This window comes from Citrus clementina, unplaced genomic scaffold, assembly GCF_000493195.1.
Source record: "Citrus clementina cultivar Clemenules unplaced genomic scaffold, Citrus_clementina_v1.0 scaffold_3, whole genome shotgun sequence".
Lineage (NCBI taxonomy): Eukaryota > Viridiplantae > Streptophyta > Magnoliopsida > Sapindales > Rutaceae > Citrus > Citrus x clementina.
Window position 1 is genome coordinate 26,335,522 of NW_006262339.1, and position 22,762 is coordinate 26,358,283.

General features: G+C 36.7%; 1 protein-coding gene and 2 non-coding genes across 3 annotated transcripts; 1 reads left to right on the forward strand and 2 right to left on the reverse strand.

Annotated features, from left to right (window-relative positions):
* Positions 1–1,632: 1,632 nt before the first annotated feature.
* LOC112099788 lies at positions 1,633–2,472 on the reverse strand. Its single transcript, XM_024187260.1, has one exon. It carries the CDS (start codon positions 2,470–2,472, stop codon positions 1,633–1,635), a length of 840 nt encoding a protein of 279 aa, XP_024043028.1.
* A 1,147-nt stretch (positions 2,473–3,619) lies between these two features.
* Positions 3,620–3,726, forward strand: LOC112100612. Its single transcript, XR_002906979.1, has one exon. It is a non-coding gene; the product is annotated as a small nucleolar RNA R71 (small nucleolar RNA).
* Positions 3,727–12,939: 9,213 nt separating this feature from the next.
* Positions 12,940–13,043, reverse strand: LOC112100489. Its single transcript, XR_002906858.1, has one exon. It is a non-coding gene; the product is annotated as a small nucleolar RNA R71 (small nucleolar RNA).
* Between the last annotated feature and the right edge of the window lie 9,719 nt (positions 13,044–22,762).

Consider the following 22,762-nt stretch of genomic DNA (forward strand, 5'->3'; position numbering starts at 1 on the left):
ATTGAGCTTTCATGTGAATGCCTATCACTTGTAATAACGACACCCAATTACTCACTCAAACTACATGTCAGAGTTGCTGTAGCAACACATCCATGATGTTATATTTAGGTCTTACATTTGGACGCCTTTGACTTAAGGCTGAACATGGGGCTCATGAACAGACCAAGTTACTCAGTATCCTAGGCAGCAAACCTCTTTATTTTTCATTCCTTCATCCCCATTTTTTTTTTACTTTTTTTTTATATATAATTGCTGCAGTATTGCTCGAACTTTTGTTGCCTTTGGACTCAAGTCTGCATATGGGGTTCATACTCAACCTTGGTTACTCAGCAACTTAAACCATTCGAGCAAAATTTATTTCATAGCAGGCATAGTCTAACAAAATTTTTCTCCCAAACTTGAGATATTTTCTACTCTTTTTTGGTTTTCCTGGTTCTGCTACAACATTCTCATAAAATGCAACAAAAGTCTAAGTGTCGAGACATAATTTCAACCTCCATCTATAACTATCTCTACTTGGCATTCTCATAAATATTACATAACACTCAATTTATCTTCATTAGATTGTTAAATCCATACACAAATATTAGATAACAGAGCTTCACACAACACACAACACAAGCATAAACACATGCACTCAGAAACCCCCCAAACTTGAGTGGTGCTATGTCCTCACAAACACACAAAACAAAACCACATAAACCAGACATTCATACACTAAATACAAGGACATGCAAAATGAATCAGAAAATTAAAACTAAATGAAAGAAAAGTTTGGTAGAAATAAGTAAAATAAACTAGCGGGTATGGGTACTCCCCTGTTGCTGGAAGCACTGCTGCAGCACAGGCTGTAAAGGGTCACTTCTTCTTTGATCCACTTATCAAACACTCCTTATCATTAAATCTGATCAATCTATTTGCTGCTGCAAAAGTAAAAAATGCCTCTGTTGTTTGAGAATTTTCTGTTAGATGTCATGCTGTAAGTGATGCTGTAGTAATTCCCTCCTACTCTTTTTGCCCACATTTTTTTTACTTGCTGTAATTTAAGACAAAGACATAAAAAATTAGATGCACACTTAAAATAACAAAAAGACCAATTAAATAATTGGGAAATTATCATTTATAGACCCTATATTTGCTCTGTTATAAAAAATACTACAACACTTTGAGGGTGTATTAATCGTCTACCCTTAGTTGACAAAATGTATCAGCCGACCACCAAACCATTAGTTGCCGTTTGAAAATTAACGGAGTTACAGTGAATTGACGATTTTGCCCTTGAAATTTATCACTTGTATACCCTTAAATTCTCTTTTTATCATTTGTATACCCTTAAATTATCACTTGTATCATATGAAAAAACCAAATTACCCTTCCGACGTCATCATACTTAAACGGCAACTAACGGTTTGGTGGTCAGCTGATACATTGTGTCAACTTAGGGTGGACGATTGATACGCCCTCAAAGTATTGTAGTATATAGAGTAAACTAAGGGTATACAAATGATAATTTCCCTAAATAATTTAAAAGCTAAATTCAATGCCTTAAAAATTTGAAACAACTTCCCTTATTGGGTTGCCTCCCAATTAGCGCTTGATTTTAGGTCTTTTAGCCTGACCTTTCTTGTTTCCTCAACCTGGATCCTTCAAGAACCGATCATTCTTTAGGCCGTTCACATCATCTCCCATATAGTGCTTCACTTTCAGCCCATTAACCTTGAATTCTTGTTGGTCTGAAGTGAGTTCCCTTTGTTGGATTTGCTCGTAAATTCTGAAGGGTTGCTTCTCTCCTGACCATGCTACGTTAGCTGCTCTACGATCTTCATCATCAAGTTCTTCAAATGTTACAACATTGATTTCTTCTGTACTGCAGCAATTGTGTAATCTCTCTGCTATAACAAAGTCCACAACACTGATAAAATTACAATCTTTAATCTCATCAGGACTCTTCATGGCATCCAGCACATTGAATGTAACTTGCTGGTCATTCACCCTCATGGTTAATTCTACTTTTTGAACATCAATTAAAGTCTTTCTCGTGGCTAAGAAATGTCTTCCTAGAATGATTGACACTTCTTTGTCTGCCTCAAAGTCTAGCACAATGAAATCCACTGGAAAAATAAATTTATCCACCTTCACCAACACATCTTCAATCTTCATTTTTGGATAGGCATGAGATCGGTTAACAAGTTGTAGAGTCACTGTTGTTGGTCTACATTCACCAACTCTCAATTGCTTAAACACTAATAAAGGCATGAGATTGATGTTAGTCCCCAGATCACAAAGTGCTTTGCCACTGTATATAGTGCTTATGGAGCAAGGGATTGTGAAGCTTCCTAGATCCTTCATCTTCTGCGGTATCTTACTCTGAAGCGTTTGGCTACACTCTTGTGTTAGAGCAACTGTCTCAAATTCTCCAAGTCTTCTTTTCTTAGACAAGATATCTTTAAAAAATTTCGCATAGTTTGGCATTTGCTCTAGAGCTTCCACAAAAGGGATATTAATTTGTAGTTGTTTCAGCACTCGCAAGATTTTGCTGAACTACTTATCTTGTTGCTGCTTCTGAAATCTTTGAGGGAATGGTGGTGGGTATCTAAACTGCTGTGTTGCAGCAGGTTGTGCAGACTGCTTCTCTTTTGCCATGTTCTGGGTTGTTGCTACAGCCTCGTTATCCACAGGTGTTGGATCATCATTTTCAGCAAATACTGCAGCTTGACTGCTCTCACCAGTGTGCTGTGAAGTGGAAGATTGTGGTTCTTTTTCAATTTGAGTTTCTTTCTAGATTGAAGTGGACTCGACTCTTCTTTTTGGTACACCAACGAGATTATGAACATCCTTTCTAGATCTCAAGTTAATCACTTTGCAGTGCTCTTTCCATTCTCTTCTTGGGTCCTCTGTATTACTGGGTAAAGTACCCTGAGGTCTGTTGCTTCATGCTGTAGCAAGCTGTCCCATTTGATTTTTCAAGTTTCTCAAAGATACAGTATGACTTTGGACAACTGCTTCATTCTTCACAATATAATCCTTTATCAAACCTTCAAGGGAGATGAGTTGATCATTGTTGATGCTTCTTTACTCTTAATTTTACTGATAAAATCCAGATGGCTGAGTAGGTCTGTTCTGTCTACAGGGTGCTGCAGCAGTCTGGTTCTGATAACTCCATGAAATGTTCGGGTGCTGTCTCCATCTAGGGTTGTAAGTGTTTGAATATGGATTGTCCTGGTTCTGCCTATTGAAGCTGCCCATATAGTTAACCGAAGTTGGATTACCAGGACAATTGTCAAATAAATGCCCTTCTCTACAATAAACGCAAGACATATCAGAAATTGGGTTAACAGTTTCTGGAGTAGTAATCAAAGCCTTTACCATTTTTGTTAATGAAGTTACTTGGGCTGACAATGCTGTCAAGGCATCTACGTTATGAAATCCTGCTGTTCCTCTTGTTGCAGCTTGTCTGGTTGATGGCCACTGATAGTTATTGTTGGCTATTCTCTCCAAAATTTCATAAGCCTCGTTGTAAGACTTAGATAACAAGGCCCCATTTGCTGAAGCGTCCACCATCAATCTAGTGCTTGGGTTGAGACCATTATAGAAAGTTTCAAACTGGATGCACCAAGGAATACCATGGTGAAGACATCTCCTGAGTAACTCCTTAAATCTCTCCCATACATCACACAAGCTCTCATCTTCAAGTTGATGGAAAGATGTGATCTCGTTCCTCAATTTTGCATTCTTGGTTGGCGGGAAGTATTTCATCAAAAATTTGTCAGTCAAATCATTCCATGTAGTGATAGAATCTGGTGGTAGAGAATTCAACCATGCTCTTACTCGATCTCTCAAAGAAAATGGGAAAAGTCTAAGTCTCAATGCTTCATGTGATGCTCCAGCAATCTTGAAAGCATCACTTACCTCCAAAAATAACTTAAGGTGTAGATGAGGATCTTTGGATGACAAACTATTAAATTGCCCCACTGTTTGAAGCATCTGAAACATCACGGGTTTGAATTCGAAATTGTCAGCTTGAACGTCGGGTCTAACTATTCCCGGATGTATGGCCTGAGAAGTCAACACTGCGTAGTCTCGAATGGCTCTATCTCTAGCATTTGCCATGTGAATAATGTTGTTGTTCCCTAGTTGCCTTTGAACACATTGTCCATTCAGACCTTCATGTACATTGACTGGTTGTATCTCCTCCATACGATTCAAGTTTCTCAAATCTTGCAAATCATCTATTACTACAACAGCTTGTAATTCCTGATGCTTTCTTCTCAATCTCCTTGCAGTTCTTTCAATTTCTAGATCAAACTGGAATTCAACATATTTATATTTGCGCATGCAAGGTTACTAGATCACCTATGTTAATAAAATAAACATATCAAAATAAAATTAAAACTTAACACCGTTAAAACTAATTTCACAAATCACAATGAACAATCAATCCCCGACAACGGTGCCAAAAAAACTTTGGGTATAAATACTAATGCTATTGGTGTCAATGTGCAAGTGTACACAACAAGTAATAAAGTGATGAGTATTCAAGATCGTCTCCACATGGATTGATGTTATCATATTTGCTACAACAATATTAACAGTGCATATTTTGTTCTAAATTAAAATAAACAATTAATAAAACAAATATACTAATTAAAATAAAAACGCTATAAATAAAATGCAACAAAGTAAATTATCACATCAAACTCAAGGATAAAACTAATGGGAATATAAAGTAGTTGAGTGAATAAACTCTCTTAATGGTATTGACTAGTTTTCTATGTTTGGCTCGGTTGCTGCAACATTTGCTACAGCACTGGGCGGAATCCTTATGTATCCTCAGCCGTCACATGTTGGATATCTTATATCTATATGCAACCTAACAGTGATCAGTTGTTATGCCAACATAAGATACATCATTACACGTTTAGGTTATATTTATCCTACAAAGTGAATCTCTATGTCTAGTTCATCACTAATTTTAAATTAAGCATGACCCTTTTGGGATAAGTTAAACTCAATCCAGGAAACCCAATCTAAAACCAAGTATTGCTCTGATATATTCCACTAAGATAGGCCCTTTTGCGGCTCTCTCCTAACTTGTATCATTAAGTGGGTGATCAACCGAAATAATGAATAAACATAAATACTATCAAAATAAACTGCTACAGCAAACATGCAGCAACACATATATTCAGTCAATAAACCATCAAGATTGTTTATCACTCAACCACAAATAAATTTAGTTCATGGTTTACAAAAGAAAAATAAAGAACAAAGTTTCAACTATGAAACACATCCCCATGAATAAATAGAAAGCATGAAAACAAGAGAATGATAAGAAGGATTAAGTTCCCAATTGATCTCTGCAATTTTTCCTCCTGTACAACCCTTAATCTCTCTCTTGAATCTTATTTTTCTTTTGTTTCTTTGTGTTTTTCTCCTTGGGTGACGGCCCTCCCCATTCCTTATAATGTGTGCTCCTTTTATAGTTGAAATTGGGGTAAACAGAAGCCTAAGACGCGCATAAGTCAGATTAAGAAACTGCAGATCGCAATTCTGCAATTGTCCCGCGCATAATTTTCTCTGTTGTTATTCCAGGATTACTACAGCAACGGCTGCAACAACTGCACTGTTCCAGATTTGTTTCAATTCTTTTGTAGCTAAGTTCTTCCTCATTTTTGCAAGCCTATTGCATTAGCATTCCTTCCATGAATTATAAGCTTCTAGACACCTACAATTATGCACACAATTTGAGCACAAATTACTTTAAATTAAGCAAAACTTATTAAGACTAAACTAAAATGAATATTTATTCAAAATGCATACAAAGCTTGAGCCTATCATACCATGCTCTAGGTGCTTGTTTTAATCCATACAAAGCTTTAAACAACTTATAAACATGGTTTGGAAATTTTTCATTTTCAAAACCAGGGGGTTATTTTACATACACTTCTTCCATAATATAACCATTTAAGAAAGCACTTTTCATATCTATTTGAAATAAGATGAAATCTTTATGACATGCAAATGCCAATAACATCCTAATTGATTCTAGTCTAGATACGGGTGCAAATGTTTCATCAAAATAAATTCATTCTTCTTGGTTGTAACCTTGAGCCACTAATCTAGCTTTATTCCTTACAACCACACCGGATTCATCCATCTTATTTCTAAATACCCATTTAGCACCTATGACGGATTGATGTTTCGGTTTAGGAACTAATTCCCACACATTGTTTCTCTCAAATTGATTTAACTCCTCTTGCATTGCCATAATCCAAGATTTATCATTTTCCGCATCTGTAAAAGATTTGGGTTCAATTTGAGAAATGAATGCATTATACTCACAAGTGTTCCTAAGTGATGATCTAGTAGTAACACCTCGTAAGAGATCTCTTAAAATTGCATCCTTAGAGTGAGAAGAAACATACCTCTACTCTTTGGGGAGCGATTGAGAAATACCTTCATTTTGCTCTACATTCGTTTCTTCATGTTGCTCATCTTGATTCCCATGAGACCCATCATTTTAGTTATCTTTTGATGACTCTTTTTGTAATTCTTCATCTGCATCATTATCAACAACAACTTTCTCCGTAGAGGAGGGGTTAGATTCATCAAATGTAACATGTATAGATTCTTCCACAACTAGAGTTCTTTTGTTATAAACTCTATAAGCTTTGCTTGAGTTTGAATATCCAAGAAAAATACCAACATCGGATTTTGGATCAAATTTGCCAAGATTATCTTTTGTGTTCAAAATAAAACATTTGCATCCAAAGACTTTGAAATAACCAATGTTGGGTTTTCTATCTTTTTGGCTGGTCTTAATAAGGAGCTTGATGATGTTCGTGGTCGTATACTTGGCACTAAACCATTACCTTCCATCCGAGAAATCTTTGTTGAAGTCAGACGAGAAGAGAGTCGTAAACGGGTCATGCTTGGGGAGCCAAAATCACTTATAGCACCTGAAATGTCTGCTTTGGCTGTTCAGGGATCTAATAATTCCAACAAAGGTGGCCAGCTGTGGTGTGATCATTGCCACAAACCGAATCACACCAAAGAGCGTTGTTGGAGGCTACATGGTAAACCAACAAATTAGAAAGACAATAGAGGCAATAAGCGAAGTCCAAAAGGATTTCAATCTGCAATTGACACTGATCAAAGTGTTCTAAAGGAAGGTGTAAGCAGTGTGATTCCATCATTTACCAAAGAACAACTTGAGCAGCTTCAAAAACTTTTAACCCCTATTCCTTCGTCCTCTTTGTTGGCCCAAAAAGGTATTTTCCAGATCCCAACAATTTTTCATGCTTCTGCCAAGGTTCCAGATCCCTGGATCATTGATTCTGGCGCCACAGATCACATGACAGGCTGCATTCATTTTTTCTCTTCTTATGCTCCTAGTCCAGATCATTTTAAAGTAAGGATAGCTGATGGTTCACTTTCAGTTGTTGCAGGGATGGGCACTATAAAGATTACTCCTAGCATAATTCTCAAATCAGTTCTCCATGTTCCTAAATTATCTTGCAATCTACTCTCTGTCAGCCAAATCACTAAAGATCTTAATTGTGTTGCTAATTTTTTGCACTCCTCTTGTGAATTTCAGGACCTAATTTCGGGGAGGAGGATTGGCAGTGCTAGGGAACATGGGGGACTTTACTATTTTGAGGATTTCAACGTGAATAAACAAGCTCATACTGCTGACTGTGGATCTCTTTCTATGTCTAGGGAACAAAAAATAATGTTGTGGCATCGTAGGTTAGGTCATCCTAGCTTTCCATATTTAAGAAATTTGTTTCCTGAATTATTTCATAATAAAGATTCTCTTATGATTCATTGTGAAGTATGTCAATTGGCTAAACATCAGCGTTCCTATTTTCCTTCTCAATCATACAAACCTTCCAGACCTTTTGCAATGATTCATAGTGACATATGGGGACCTTCTCGTGTCTCAAACCTTACGGGTATAAAATGGTTTCTTACTTTTATTGATGATCACACACGAATCTGTTGGGTGTATCTATTAAAGGATAAATCTGACGCAGCACAAACCTTTAAAAATTTTCACTCCATGATCCAAACACAATTCCAAGCCAAAATCCAGATTTTACGTACTGATAATGGTAGAGAATTTTTTAACACTTCTCTTAGTCAATTTCTTTCACACCATGGGATTATACACCAAAGTTCTTGTGTTTATACTCCACAACAAAATGGTGTCTCCGAAAGAAAAAATCGTCATCTACTTGAAGTAGCACGGTCTCTTATGTTCACTACCAATGTACCTAAACAATTCTGGAGAGATGCTATTCTTACGGCATCGTACTTAATTAATCGCATGCCTTCTAAGGTTCTTAATTACCAAACTCCACTTAACATGTTTCTCCAATATTATCCACACACTCGAGTATGTACGGATCTGCCACTTAAAGTCTTTGGTTGTATTTCCTTTGTCCATGTCCATAGTTTGGCTCAAACAAAGCTAGATCCTAGAGCTCATAAGTGTATTTTTTTAGGTTACTCAGCCACTCAAAAAGGTTATCGATGTTATTCTCCTGAACAGCACAAATATTTCATTTCTATGGATGTTACCTTTTTTGAAACTCACCCTTTCTATGCCCAGAATTCCCTTCAGGGGGAGAGTTCTAATGAAGGGAATTTTTGGGAAGCGTCCTTACCATCTCCAATTTTTCCCCAGTCTTCAGAATTGTTATCTCCACCTAAACTCACTGCCGTTCAGCCGTGTCAGTCTCAATCAGATTTGTCTTCATTAAAAACAACTCAAAATTCATCTCAGCCAATGAAGTCTACTGATGATGAAAATTTCAAGACAGGAGGAGAAACACAGCAACAACAAGAGCTACGTGTTTATTCACGACGGAATAATCCGCAAAGAGTTGAGGAACCTGTTCACCGACAGCACTGTCAAGAGACCGAACTGAATGAAGGTATACAGCCTCAAAATACTGTTCTTAAACCTGAAATTGCTGATCTTGATGTTCCTATAGCCTTAAGAAAGGGGATTAGATCTTGTGCTCAATATCCTATTTCTAATTATGTGACCTATGATCGACTGTCACCTTCTCTTCGAGCATTTGTTACTAATCTTTCAGGTGTACAAATTCCAAAGAATATTCAAGAAGCGTTAGAAGACTCGAAGTGGAGACAGGCTGTTATGGAGGAGATGAGTGCTCTAGAACAGATGGGAACATGGGAGCTGGTACAAAAACCAAAAGGAAAGGTTCCAGTGGGTTGTAAATGGGTTTTTTACTGTCAAGTATAGGTCTGATGGATCAATAGAGAGGTATAAGGCACGACTAGTAGCAAAGGGGTTCACTCAAACATACGGGATTGATTACCAGGAAACATTTGCTCCAGTCGCTAAATTAAATACAATTCGAGTTCTATTATCCTTGGCTGCAAACTTGGATTGGTCACTTCAACAATTAGATGTTAAGAATGCTTTTCTTAACGGAGACTTAGTAGAGGAAGTTTACATGGAGTTGCCACCTGGATTTGATAAGGAAGGAAGAGGACTAGTGTGTAAATTGAAAAAATCACTCTATGGACTGAAACAGTCACCTAGAGCTTGGTTTGACAGATTCTCTAGGGCTATACGACAGCAAGAATACAAACAAGCTCAGACAGACCACACGTTATTTTATAGACATAAGGATGGTAAGATTACTGTTCTTATTGTTTATGTTGATGATATAATATTGACTGGGAATGATATTGTTGACATAAAGGACCTTGGATCCCTAAGATACTTTCTAGGCATGGAAGTGGCAAGAAATAACATAGGCATATCTGTTTCTCAAAGGAAATATGTTATAGACCTTTTGAAAGAAACAGGAATGATAGGTTGTAAGCCTGTAGACACACCAATGGATGCAAATTTGAAATTAGGAGACTTGAAGGACAGTATTCCTGTTGAGAGAGGGAGATATCAGCGACTTGTTGGGAAACTCATCTATCTTTCCCACACTAGACCTGATATTGCTTTTGCGGTTAGTGTTGTAAGTCAATTCATGCATGCTCCATGCGAGGAACATATGGAAGCTGTTTATCGAATCCTGAGATATCTTAAAGGAACTCCAGGAAAATGTCTTCTCTTCAAAAAGAATGAGGCAAGAAGTGTTGAAGCCTTCACAGACGCTGATTGGGCTGGTTCAATTAAGGATAGAAGATCTACGTCGGGCTATTGCACATTTGTATGGGGGAATTTAGTAACTTGGAGAAGTAAAAAACAGTCAGTTGTGGCAAGAAGTAGTGCTGAAGCAGAGTTCAGAGCAGTAGCTCAAGGTATCTGTGAGTTGTTATGGCTGAAACTATTATTAGGGGAGCTAAAAATCGCAGATATTCAACCTATGAAACTTTATTGTGACAATAAGGCAGCCATAGATATTTCTCATAATCCAGTACATCATGATAGAACTAAGCATGTTGAGGTTGACCGGCATTTCATCAAGGAGAAGATAGAAGAATGAGTAATTTCTATGACATATGTGCCTACATCTCAACAAACTGCAGATCTTCTTACTAAAGGATTAGTCAAACTGGTGTTTGAAAAGTTGGTAGACAAGCTGGGAATGTTCAATGTTTTTTGTCCAGCTTGAGGGGGAGTGTGGCAGAATTTGAAAAAATAGAGTTATCCTTATCTGGTGGTTGTTTTACATGATATGTTCCATCTACTTATTTTTTGCTTTTATCCCTAGAATAAAGGACTTTGCTAAGATAAGACTCCTAGTCTATGTTAGCTTCAAGCCTATATATAATCTTGTAGTTTGATTAATAAAGTATATATGAAAGTGCAGTGTTTACTGTTTCCTTCCTATATTTTGTTACATTATGTATTTAAGCTTCTTGTAATTTAATTATGTGTGTTTTATTTTAATTAAGTATTTTATGTATTTTAGGGGCATCATGGTCATTTCACAATAAACGAGAGATCCAACGGCAAAACGGACATCACTTTTGAACTCAGGACGGTCGAAAACCTTAAGAGGAGCATAAAAAGAAAAATGGCATTGTTCACATGTACGGTACTATTCACGTGTGTGATACTGTCTACGTTACTGTTCACGACACTGTTCACATAGACGGATCGATGACGTGGCATGGACCGATGATGTGGCATTGACTGATGTGTTGTTACGATCCTGTTGGACTAAAATTCTTATGTACTGTTGATGGTGACGTGGCAGCATATCAGTGGACCAAAAATCTCGCGTACGGTACATGCATCACACAAGATTATTTTCAACCAAACCGTGTCACTGTTCAACCCAGGTCAAACTGTGTTACTGTTCATCCACGTGTCAAACCGCGTACTGTTGACTGATGACGCGGCGCAATCCTGAGCGTCCAAATTGTTTTTAATTTGATGGCCACGATTTACTCAATGTATCTATAAAAAAGGGGCCTTTCCCCCCTAATTTGATATCTCTGAATCTATTTTTGAACTCCATTTTCTGTAATTCCCTCTCCATCTTGTATTTTCTACATATTTTAATAAATTCCCATTTTGCCCTTAGTTTAATTATGAGTAGCTAATTTTCTTTCAAGCTTGGGTTAAAGGTGAAGTCTCAACATGTGTCATGGGCTTTATTTGGTAAATTTATTTTCTCTTCCCCTCTAGTTTTTGTGGATGTTTTGACTTCTCGTCGACAAATAATAATAAGCTCTAGATACCGCCCTGGTTACACCGGCTCCCTAGTACAAGGTTATTATTATTTGGCACGATAAGCCCTTAGCACCATATTGATTAGAGTGTGGTTCATGAGGTGTGGATTCCCCCCTCATGATTTAATTGGCATTAATAAGAAATATTTAGCCCATGATGCATGTTGATATGGATCCAGATACTCAAGTACGTCATTTCAATAGAATTCTCTTCAATTTATTCTCGCCATTTCAATTCCAATTTTAGAATAATCCAAATCATTTTCACCACAAATCCAACCACCCATTTACAAAATTAATTCTACACACAATTAAAATCCACCTCCTCGTGGGATCGACACTCGTCACAATTAATCTACACTACAATAGATTCGTGCATCTGCGAGTTCAATAAAATTTGCACAACAAGTTTTTGGCGCCGTTGCCGGGGAGGTAAGTTATTTTAATTTGTAGAATTAATTTTTGTGAATAATTTCTTTTATTTATTTTCTTGTATTTTTTTCTTATTAAAAAAAAAGAAAAAAAGTGAATCTGCATTTAGAGGTAATAATTTCTTTTCTTTCTCTATTCTTTACAATTCTGTAATTTAATTTTTAAGTTATTTTTCTTTGTAATTTTTTATTAATTTTTTTTATTAATTTTTTTTAGTTAATTTATTTTCACATATTTTTTTAGTGTGTTTTTATAGTAAGGTTGTAATAGCGCAATAAGGTTAGTATCGTAATTTCTCCCTCTTATTTATTTTTATTTGTTTTGTTCCCATCTTTATTTTCATTTAATTTGTTTTGCATGCATGGTCGAAGGTCATTATTACCTAATCTTGAACCTATAGACCTTGAACTTGAGAAAACACTTCGCACACACAAACAAATTAAAAATAAAATGGATTTGCAACCACAAGAGAGGCCATTTAAGAACTACTTCAGGCCTTTAGCTAATTTGAGCACATCATGCATAAAATACCCAAATGTAGCTGCTAGAAGTTTTGAACTAAAACCTAGTGTGCTAAATTGTCTCCCAATATTCTATGGCTTAGAAAATGAGGACCCATATAATCATCTGAATGATTTTCATGCTATTTGTCAAACTTTTAAATACGAGAATTTTTCAGACGATGATGTTAAACTCAGATTATTCCCATTTTCTTTGAAAGATAGAGCTCGTTCATGGCTTAATAAATTGCCTGCTAATAGCATTGCATCATGGGAACAAATGGTAACAAAATTTTTGAATAAATATTTTCCAGTGCATAAAACCAATGCTATTCGCAGGAAAATCTCAGAGTTTACCCAGAGAGAGGATGAGCAGTTTTTCGAAACATGGGAGCGATTCAATGGGCTACTCTTGAAGTGTCCACATCATGGGTACGAGAAATGGCACCAATGCCAATACTTTTTGGAGGGATTACTACCAAATGTGCAAGAATGGCTAATGGCAACAAGTGGAGGAGAGCTAATGTCAAAAAGTGCATCAGAGATTTGGGAATTCTTCCAGCGATAAGCGGATAATTCTTAACAACGGAGTCGATCACTCAGGAATACTAGAAGAGTTAAGGGAGTAAATGAGGTTCAAATTGGCAAGTCAAGTTCAGAAATTAAAGAAGTCAAGGAGATGGTTGAAGGTCTCGCTCGACAAATAACATCATTATCGACTACTAAATCAACAGAGCCACATGACCATGACTCATATCCAGATCAAGCCAATGCCATAGGTGTAATGAGAAAACCATCGAATTACAACCCATACTCCAACACATATAACCTTGGATGGAGAGATCACCCCAATTTTTCATGGTCTCAAGGATTCCAACAAAATGGACCAACAACTCCAACTCCACCAATGCAACCAATTCCTCAAGCCTCTCAGCCCCCATTTAGACTATACAATCAGAACCAGAACTACTCTCAACCCAGACCATGGGAGGATTCATTCTAGAATCTCAAGAATCTTACTCACTCTACGATTGAGCAACATAACCGCACCATTGATGGACTACAAAATGAGTTGAGAGCAGGCTTCAACTCACAAGCCCAATCAGTTTCAAGCCTCGAGAAGATGGTGGGACAACTTGCTTCTTCAGTTCAGACCTTGACAATGACTGTTGAGAAAGGCAAGTTTCCAAGTCAACCAGTGCCTAATCCTAAAAGAGTACATGAAGCAAGTACCAGTTCACCACAACAGCATGGAGAGGTCAAAGCAGTCATGACCTTGCGAAAAGGAAAAGAAGTCGACAACAAAGTGGAGATGCCGGTGACAAAAGAAAATCAAATTATACCTGTGAGTGTTGAGGACTCATCACCGGTGGAGAAAGAAGAAACTAACCCGCGAGAATATGTTCCTAAAGCTCCATTTCCTCAAAGGTTAGCGAAAGGAAAGAAGGGAAAATCCACAGGTGAGATTCTCGAAATCTTCAAACAAGTAAGTGTTAACATCCCTTTACTTGATGCTATAAAGCAAGTTCCATCTTATGCCAAGTTTCTTAAAGACATTTGTACTAAAAAGAGAAACATTCATGTTCAAAAGAAGGCATTTTTAACAGAAAACGTTAGTTCTATACTCCAACTTAAAATTCCTCTAAAATGCAAAGACCCATGCTCCCCCACTATCTCATGTAGCATAGGGAACCACACAATTGAGAATGCTTTGTTGGATTTAGGAGCTAGTGTAAATCTATTGCCTTACTCAGTATTTTTGAAACTTGGACTTGGAGAATTACACCCAACTCCAGTGGTGTTACAGCTTGCAGATCGGTCCATGAAAATACCTCGTGGTATTGTGGAGGACGTGCTTATCCAGGTAGACAAGTTTTGTTTCTTGTTGATTTCATTGTAATTGACACTCAACCAGTATAGGATTCAAGGAAGCACATTCCCATTATTCTAGGCCGACCTTTCTTGGCAATTGCGGATGCTCACATTCAATGCATGACTGGAAATATGCAGTTGTCCTTCGGGAACATGACTATGGAGCTGAACATCTTCAACGTTGCCAAACAACCTCACAATGCAGATGATGGAATTGTTGATGTGGATTTAATAGAAACAATAGTTGATAATACTTTTCTTTCAAACCTTAGTGATGATCCTTTACAAACATGTTTAACTCACTTTGGTTTGGATTTTGATATTGGCAGATCGGTCGATGAGGTCAACGCCCTACTTGAATCAGCACTATCCATGGACACTAATAAATGGAAATCAAGAGTTGAACAACTAGCACCATCAGAAAAGAAACTCATCCCATCATCAGAATCACCACCAAAACTCGAGCTCAAACCATTACCCAATACTTTGGAATATTCATTTTTGGGAGAAGAAAGTACTCTACCGGTAATCATCTCATCATCCCTAAATGACGAACAAAAAGATAAGTTGTTGGATGTTTTAAAAGAGCACAAAGGAGCATTAGGATGAACCACAGCAGACATCAAAGGTATAAACCCAGTAGATTGCATGCATTACATTCACCTTGATGAAAATGCTAAACCTATTAGGGAAATGCAATGTTGGTTAAATCCTAATATGAAAGAAGTTGTTAGAATTGAAGTCCTTAAGCTATTAGATGCAGGTATCATTTACCCCATTTTTGATAGTTCATGGGTCAGTCCTGTGCAAGTTGTCCTCAAAAAGTTAGGAGTCACAGTAGTTACGAATGCTGATAATGAATTGATATCCACTATAGTAACTACAAGATGGCGTGTATGCATTGATTATAGAAAGTTGAATTCTGTCACACGTAAAGACCATTTTCCTTTACCATTTATCGATCAAATGCTTGATAGATTAGCAGGCCATGAATTTTATTGCTTTCTAGATGGCTACTCAGGATATAATCAGATTCCCATAACACCAAAAGATCAAGAGAAAACTACTTTCACTTGCCCTTTTGGAACATTTGCATATATGAGAATGTCATTTGGATTATGTAATGCACTTGCTACATTTCAACGATGCCTGTTGAGTATTTTTTCTGATATGGTTGAACGATTCCTTGAAGTCTTTATGGATGATTTTTCTGTCTTTGTTGACTCGTTTGATCAATGTTTACATCATCTAACACTAGTTCTGCAGAGATGTATCGAAAAGAACTTGGTCTTAAATTGAGAGAAGTGCCATTTTATGGTAAAACAAGGTATTGTTCTCGGTCACATCATTTCGAGCAAAGGTATTAAGGTTGACAAGGCCAAGGTGGATCTCATTTCTAATATTCCTCCACCCAAAATAGTCAGAGAAGTAAGATTTTTCCTTGGGCATGCTGGTTTCTATAGACGTTTCATTAAAGATTTTAGCAAAGTTTTTACACCCTTATGCAATTTACTTGCTAAGGATGTACATTTTATCTTTAATGATTCATGTCTTGTGGCGTTTAAAAAATTAAAGCAGTTGTTGGCATCATCACCCATCATTCAGCCCCCAAACTGGAGCTTACCATTTGAACTCATGTGTGATGCATCTGATTATGTAGTAGGAGCAGTATTAGGACAAAGAGTTGATCGAATTCCCCATGTTATTTACTATGCTAGTATGACATTAAATGATGCACAGTTGAACTATTCAACTACTGAAAAAGAAATGCTAGCAGTAGTGTTTGCATTGGAAAAATTTCGATCTTATCTCATTGGTTGTAAAATAATTGTGTTCACAGATCATGCTGCTCTTAAATATCTTCTCACAAAGAAAGATGCAAAAGCTAGACTAATTCGTTGGGTGTTACTTTTGCAAGAGTTCGACTTGGAATTTAAAGATAAGAAAGGCACAGAGAATATTGTAGCTGACCATCTCTCTCGTCTCCACTTTGACACAATTATGGAATCATTACCATTGAATGAGTCATTCCCAGATGAACAATTGATGAGTGTGGAAGTATTACCATGGTATGCTGACATCGTGAATTATCTTGTTACAGGTCAACTTCCAGAGCATTGGACCAAGCAAGACAAGGCTAAATTCTTTGTAGAAATAAAGAATTTCTTTTGGGATGACCCATATTTGTTCAAGTATTGTGCAGATCAAATTGTTAGACGATGTGTCCCAGAAAATAAAATTCAGAATATTCTTTCATTCTGCCATGAACAAGCTTGTGGAGGCCATTTCAGTGCTAAGAAAACAGCGACTAAAGTTTTACAATGTGGTTTTTATTGGTCAACTATATTTTGAGACGCTTATACTTTCTGTTCTTCATGTGACAGGTGTCAACGAATGGGGAGCATTACACGAAGGAACATGATGCCACTAAATCCTATTTTAGTGGTTGAGATTTTTGATGTATGGGGTATCGACTTCATGGGTCCCTTTCCCCCTTCTTTTGGCCATCAATACAATTGGTTGCTGTTGACTACGTATCGAAATAGGTAGAAGCAATTCCATGTAGAACCAATGATCACAAGGTGGTGATAGGATTTTTGAAAAGCAACATTGTTTCACGCTTTGGATTCCCTCGAGCAATAATCAGTGATGGTGGTGTCCACTTTTGTAACAAAGCATTCAAAGCTCTTTTGACAAAGTATTCCATCACTCACAAAGTGGTGACCCCATATCATCCGCAAACCAGTGGCCAAGTTGAGATCTCCAATTGAGAAATAAATCAAATATTAGAAAAGACGGTGAGGCCAGACAAAAAAGATTGGTCATTAAGACTTGATGATGCATTATGGGCATATAGAACGGCTTTCAAGACCCCGATTAGGATGTCACCCTACAGGCTAGTGTATGGAAAAGCTTGCCACCTACCTGTGAAACTCAAGCATCGTGCATATTGGGCCATCAAGAAATTCAATTTTGACATGCAGCAAGCCAGCTCAGAAAGAAGATTACAGCTGGCAGAACTTGAAGAAATTTGCAATGATGCATACGAAAATGCCAAGATTTACAAGCAACGAATGAAAGTCTTCCATGACAAACAAATTATGAGAAAATCTTTCACTCTAGGTCAAAAAGTGCTTTTGTTCAATTCTCGCTTGCACCTATTCCCAGGTAAGTTACGCTCTCGATGGTTTGATCCCTTTATTGTTCATACTGTTTTTCCACATGAAACAATTGAAATTAAGGACCTAAAGAACGGTGTCACATTTAAAGTTAATGGTCAAAGATTAAAGCCATATCTAGAGTACCAACCACATGGAGAAGACACCGAAATAAATTTGAGTGACCCACCAGATTTGAATTGATTTTTTTTTCTTTTCGGTGGTTTGATTTTTCTTTCTTTTTTTATTATTCTTTTGCTAATTGAAATTATTTTTGCATAAGTGTGTTTGTTTTACCATTAAGTTTTCTCTTATCATTGTTAATCACGAGTACCATACTTAGACCGTTCCTCCTTAACATTCTTAAACTACTTCAACGTGTTAAAACTCTTCTCAAAAGGCAGATTCAATTTTGTAAAACACATCGTATTTGGGCTCTGCAACCACCAGAGTTAGTATCCTATGTTGAGGGTTTAGAAAGCCAACTCAGAGACATTGAGAGAAGTGTTTACGACATCCGATTAGAGCCTGAGGTAAATTCAATAAGAGGACGATTTTAATTTTCTTTGTGTGTTTTAATTTTTTTTTCTGTTTGTGTACTTTAGTTTGTTACCTCGGTGAAGTGGCGGATAACGGTACTCCATGACAATCAAGTCGGTTACTTCAGTTTCCCGTAATAATTGATATTCTGAGGCGAAGGTATGGATAGAAACGAGATTCTAGCGAAGCTTCACAAGTGATTCCCTTCACTTCCTTAGAATGCCCTCATTCCAATCTATAAAGCCCGGTCCGAACGCATGCGATTGCTCAAGAGTAATAACATACCTGCTGACATCCGTTGGTTAATCGAGACTAAAGTACGATTAGTAGGTGAGTTACCTCCAAAATTTATTGCATACATGCCTGGTAATGGTAAAGGAAATTATGCAAGAAAACGACGAGCTCGAAGAATTTCTGTTGCTTGAGAATGAGTTGCGATAAAAAATCATGTTCTTTAGGAATGGTGTCTGATAACAGGGAAGATAAGATTCAATTCATTAGGTATGGCTTGAATAAGGAGTCATTGGATGATATCCTTCTGTCTCTTGAAACGTATCCCAGTGGATATGTGCAAGGAGGAATTCTCCAGTATGGCCATTATTCCAGAAAGAGCATGCACGATATAATCTCAGGAATCTGACTATAAACGACCCTGTTTGCCAGTTTATAAGAAAACTGGATGGGAAGCCTATCCTCGACCCATAGAGGGCGTTCAAGCCATTTCTGGACGTAAAACCAGAGGAAGATGTGAGCCACAGTTGCAACTACTTGTACATATCCTTTTTACTTCACTGTTATTTTATTTCAACCGTTGTTTTATCATTTGCATTATTGTCTTTAATAATTTCATTTTATTACTGTTTACTTTTTCCTTTTTACTGTTTCCTTTTTGACTCGCGAGCCATGTGCTTTACACGTTATTTGACACTGACGTGTTACCTCATACACAACTGTGACCCACTGTCACCAAGACTCTTAAATGTGATTTTTTTTTTGTCAAGCACTCACAAATTGTTTTTGATAAGTATTCCAATGGCAACTACTCCCAATAGACAATTCAAGAACATTTGTGTGCTTTCTGGATTTAACTATGGCAAACATAAAGAGTTCGTTGAGGCAACTGTAAATCTTGGTCAAAGCATAGCAGAGAGAAAATTATACTTAGTGTATGGAGGAGGTAACCGAGGGTTATCAAAATTGGTCTCAGAAGCTGCTTTTGTCAGAGGAAGCCAAGTGTTAGGCATCATCCCAAGAGTCCTAAAACCTTTGGGCAGTTTGTCTGACTCACCGACTGGAGAAGAGTTAGTCGTCTCAGGTATGCAAGAAAGAATAACTGAAATGCTTAATCATGCTGATGCTTTTATTTTCCTTCCAGGAGATCTTGCAACGCTAGAGGCACTTATCACACTAGCATCTTGGGCCCATATGCACATTCACCAGAAACCCATCAGTTTGTTAAATGTCAAGAATTTTTATGATGGCTTCATCGCATTTCTTAACCATGCAATAATAAACTATTTCATTCCTTCCAATGCGAAAAAGCTTTTTATTTGTGCTCACACTGCTAATGAGCTACTTGATCTGTTACAAGCTTATCGACCGGAGCCAGACCCTTGGACCTTTGTGCTGGAGCGTCCAAATAATGATGGTAGCAGTAGCCGCAGTAAGAAGTACAAATTAGATTTAACTCTCCGCCTGTAAATATTTTCTTCTGTGTTGCACCACCCAGGTGATGTCTTCTAAACTCTACTTTTTTCCTTTAAATATTGAGGACAATGTTTCATTCTGGTTGGGGGGAGGGAATAGTCGACAATTGTGGAATCTTGGTTAATTTTTTACTAATTTTTTGTTGTAGAAACTAACAGTTGCTAACTTTTTGTGTTGAAGATGGCTGAATATGGAGTGTAGTGACTCTAGAAACGCATCTTCATCGTTTGGAAAAAAACAACAAAAAAAATTCAAAAAAAAAATTCAGACATTTTCTTTTTCTTTATTAAGTTTTGATGTTCATTTTTCTTCTTCTTTTTAATTTCTCCTATATAAATATACATTTTCCAATATTTGAGTCGAAGATGGCTGAATATGGAGTGTAGTGCCTCTAGAAACGCATCTTCTTAGTTAAAAAAATATATTTCTTTTTCTAATTAATTTTTCTGCATCATTTTCACATTTTTGCATGCATATTTTCCTTTCATGTTTAGAATAGGTTGGGGGGTAGAATGTTGTTTAAAAAAAAAAATTCTGATTTGTTTTAACATTGGATGACATGATTAATTTCAAATTTTAGTATTTGTATTATCTTTGGTCTTAAGTGATGTTACCCTATGTTTGCTACTATACATGTTGATGTCGGGGACAAATATGAGTTGCTTGAAGAAATGAACATGTTATAATAAGTACCAAGTGAGTTTTTTAGCCTATTATTTTTCTTGGAGAGTAACCCTTTTGCCCATTCTTTATTCAGCTTAGCAGTTTATTATTTTATACACGATCTCTAGATTTTTTTTGAGTTAACCCTTAAAAAAAATTATAAAATAAAAAAAAGAAAAAAAAAGTGTGTTGCTACATATGGAGGCCCATCTAACTAGTAGATATTGAAGATTATTTAGAGCCCTAAAAGACGATGGAAAGGCCATCTTTGAAACGTTTGAGCCTTTCTAGCCATCCATTTTATTAAATATCCATAGTTAACCCTTTTGAGCCTTTAAAAAAAAAAACTTTTCTTTGTCAAACTTATCATCTTGACCCACTCCGATTTGGAGTATTACCCAATATCTTACAAGTTCCACCACCTATTTATGTTTGAGAAAAATATAAATAATTATTTTGTATAGTGAAGTTATGCCCAACAAAAGCAAAAAAAAAAATTTGTTGTTTAAAAAAAAAGAAAAAAATAACAATAATAGGTGAAATCCACCTTGCAACTTCCAAAAAAAAAATATTCCTCTGCATTTTTCTCAAACATACACTTTGTTTTCCTTATTTCCCTTCTTTGTTAGCCATGTCCCTAACCTACCTACGTCCTAATAAAAGTCCTTCTTGATTTTAGAGAACTATAGTATGAAGTAGAAGCTAGTTATATGGGCTAAAAATATGTAGTGATGCATGAAAAAATAAATAAATAAATTGGGTTGACTAGCATTTTTATTTGACTTGAGATCGTATTATTTTTAAGTTGAGGGCATATTTCTTTCATCTTGGTGGGAGCATGTGATGTCACTTCTTGATTATTTTCTCTCAATTACCATTCATTGGAGTGACTATTTTTATTGGGTTTAATTTCTTTGTGAGAGCGTCACTACTTCCAGTGAGATTTTAGGGTTTGACATGTCATTCTTGAAGGTAGCTATGACAAAGTCTACTGGGCTGATTCATGTGGATAGTTGATGTGGGTGTGATGTTTCTTTAGACTTGAGATAATGCTTATACTTTTATTTGATTGTTTTCATTAGTCTAATTGAATAAACATGAGTGTTAAAAAAAAGTATTATTTTGGATTTAAATTTTGTTTTCGCTTTATTTGCTAGGGACTAGCAATAAGCTGGTTGGGGGGTGTGTTGAGTGTTAGAAAATGTATATTTATAAGGGAGAAAATCGTCATTTTACATTTCACGTCTTACTAACAACCCTTACTTTTATATATTTAAGCTTCTTGTAATTTAATTATGTGTGTTTTATGTAATTAAGTATTTTATGTATTTTAGGGGCATCATGGTCATTTCACAATAAACGAGAGATCCAACGGCAAAACGGACATCACTTTTGAACTCAGGACGGTCGAAAATCTTAGGAGGAGCATAAAAGGAAAAATGCCACTGTTCACATGTATGGTACTATTCACGTGTACGGTACTGTCTACGTTACTGTTCACGACAATGTTCACATAGACGGATCGATGACGTGGCATGGACCAATGATGTGGCATTGACTGATGAGGTGTCACGATTCTGTTGGACTAAAATTCTTATGTACTGTAGATGGTGACGTGGCAGCATATCAGTGGACCAAAAATCTCGCGTACGGTACATGCATCACACAGGATTATTTTCAACCAAACCGTGTCATTGTTCAACCCGGGTCAAACTGTGTTACTGTTCATCCACGTGGTCAAACCGCGTACTGTTGACTGATGACGTGGCGCAATCCTGAGCGTCCAAACTGTTTTTAATCTGATGGCCACGATTTAATCAATGTATCTATAAAAATAGGGCCTTCCTCCCCTAATTTGATATCTTTGAATCCATTTTTGGACTCCATTTTCTGTAAATCCCTCTCCATCTTGTATTTTCTACATACTTTAATAAATTTCCATTTTGCCCTTAGTTCAATTATGAGTAGCTAATTTTCTTTCAAGCTTGGGTTGAAGGTGAAGTCTCAACATGTGTCATGGGCTTTATTTGGTAAATTTATTTTCTCTTCCCCTCTAATTTTTGTGGATGTTTTGACTTCTCATCGACAAATAATAATAAGCTTGTCTAGATACCGCCCTGGTTACACCGGCTCCCTAGTACAAGGTTATTATTATTTGGCACGATAAGCCCTTAGCACCATATTGATTAGAGTGTGGTTCATGAGGTGTGGATT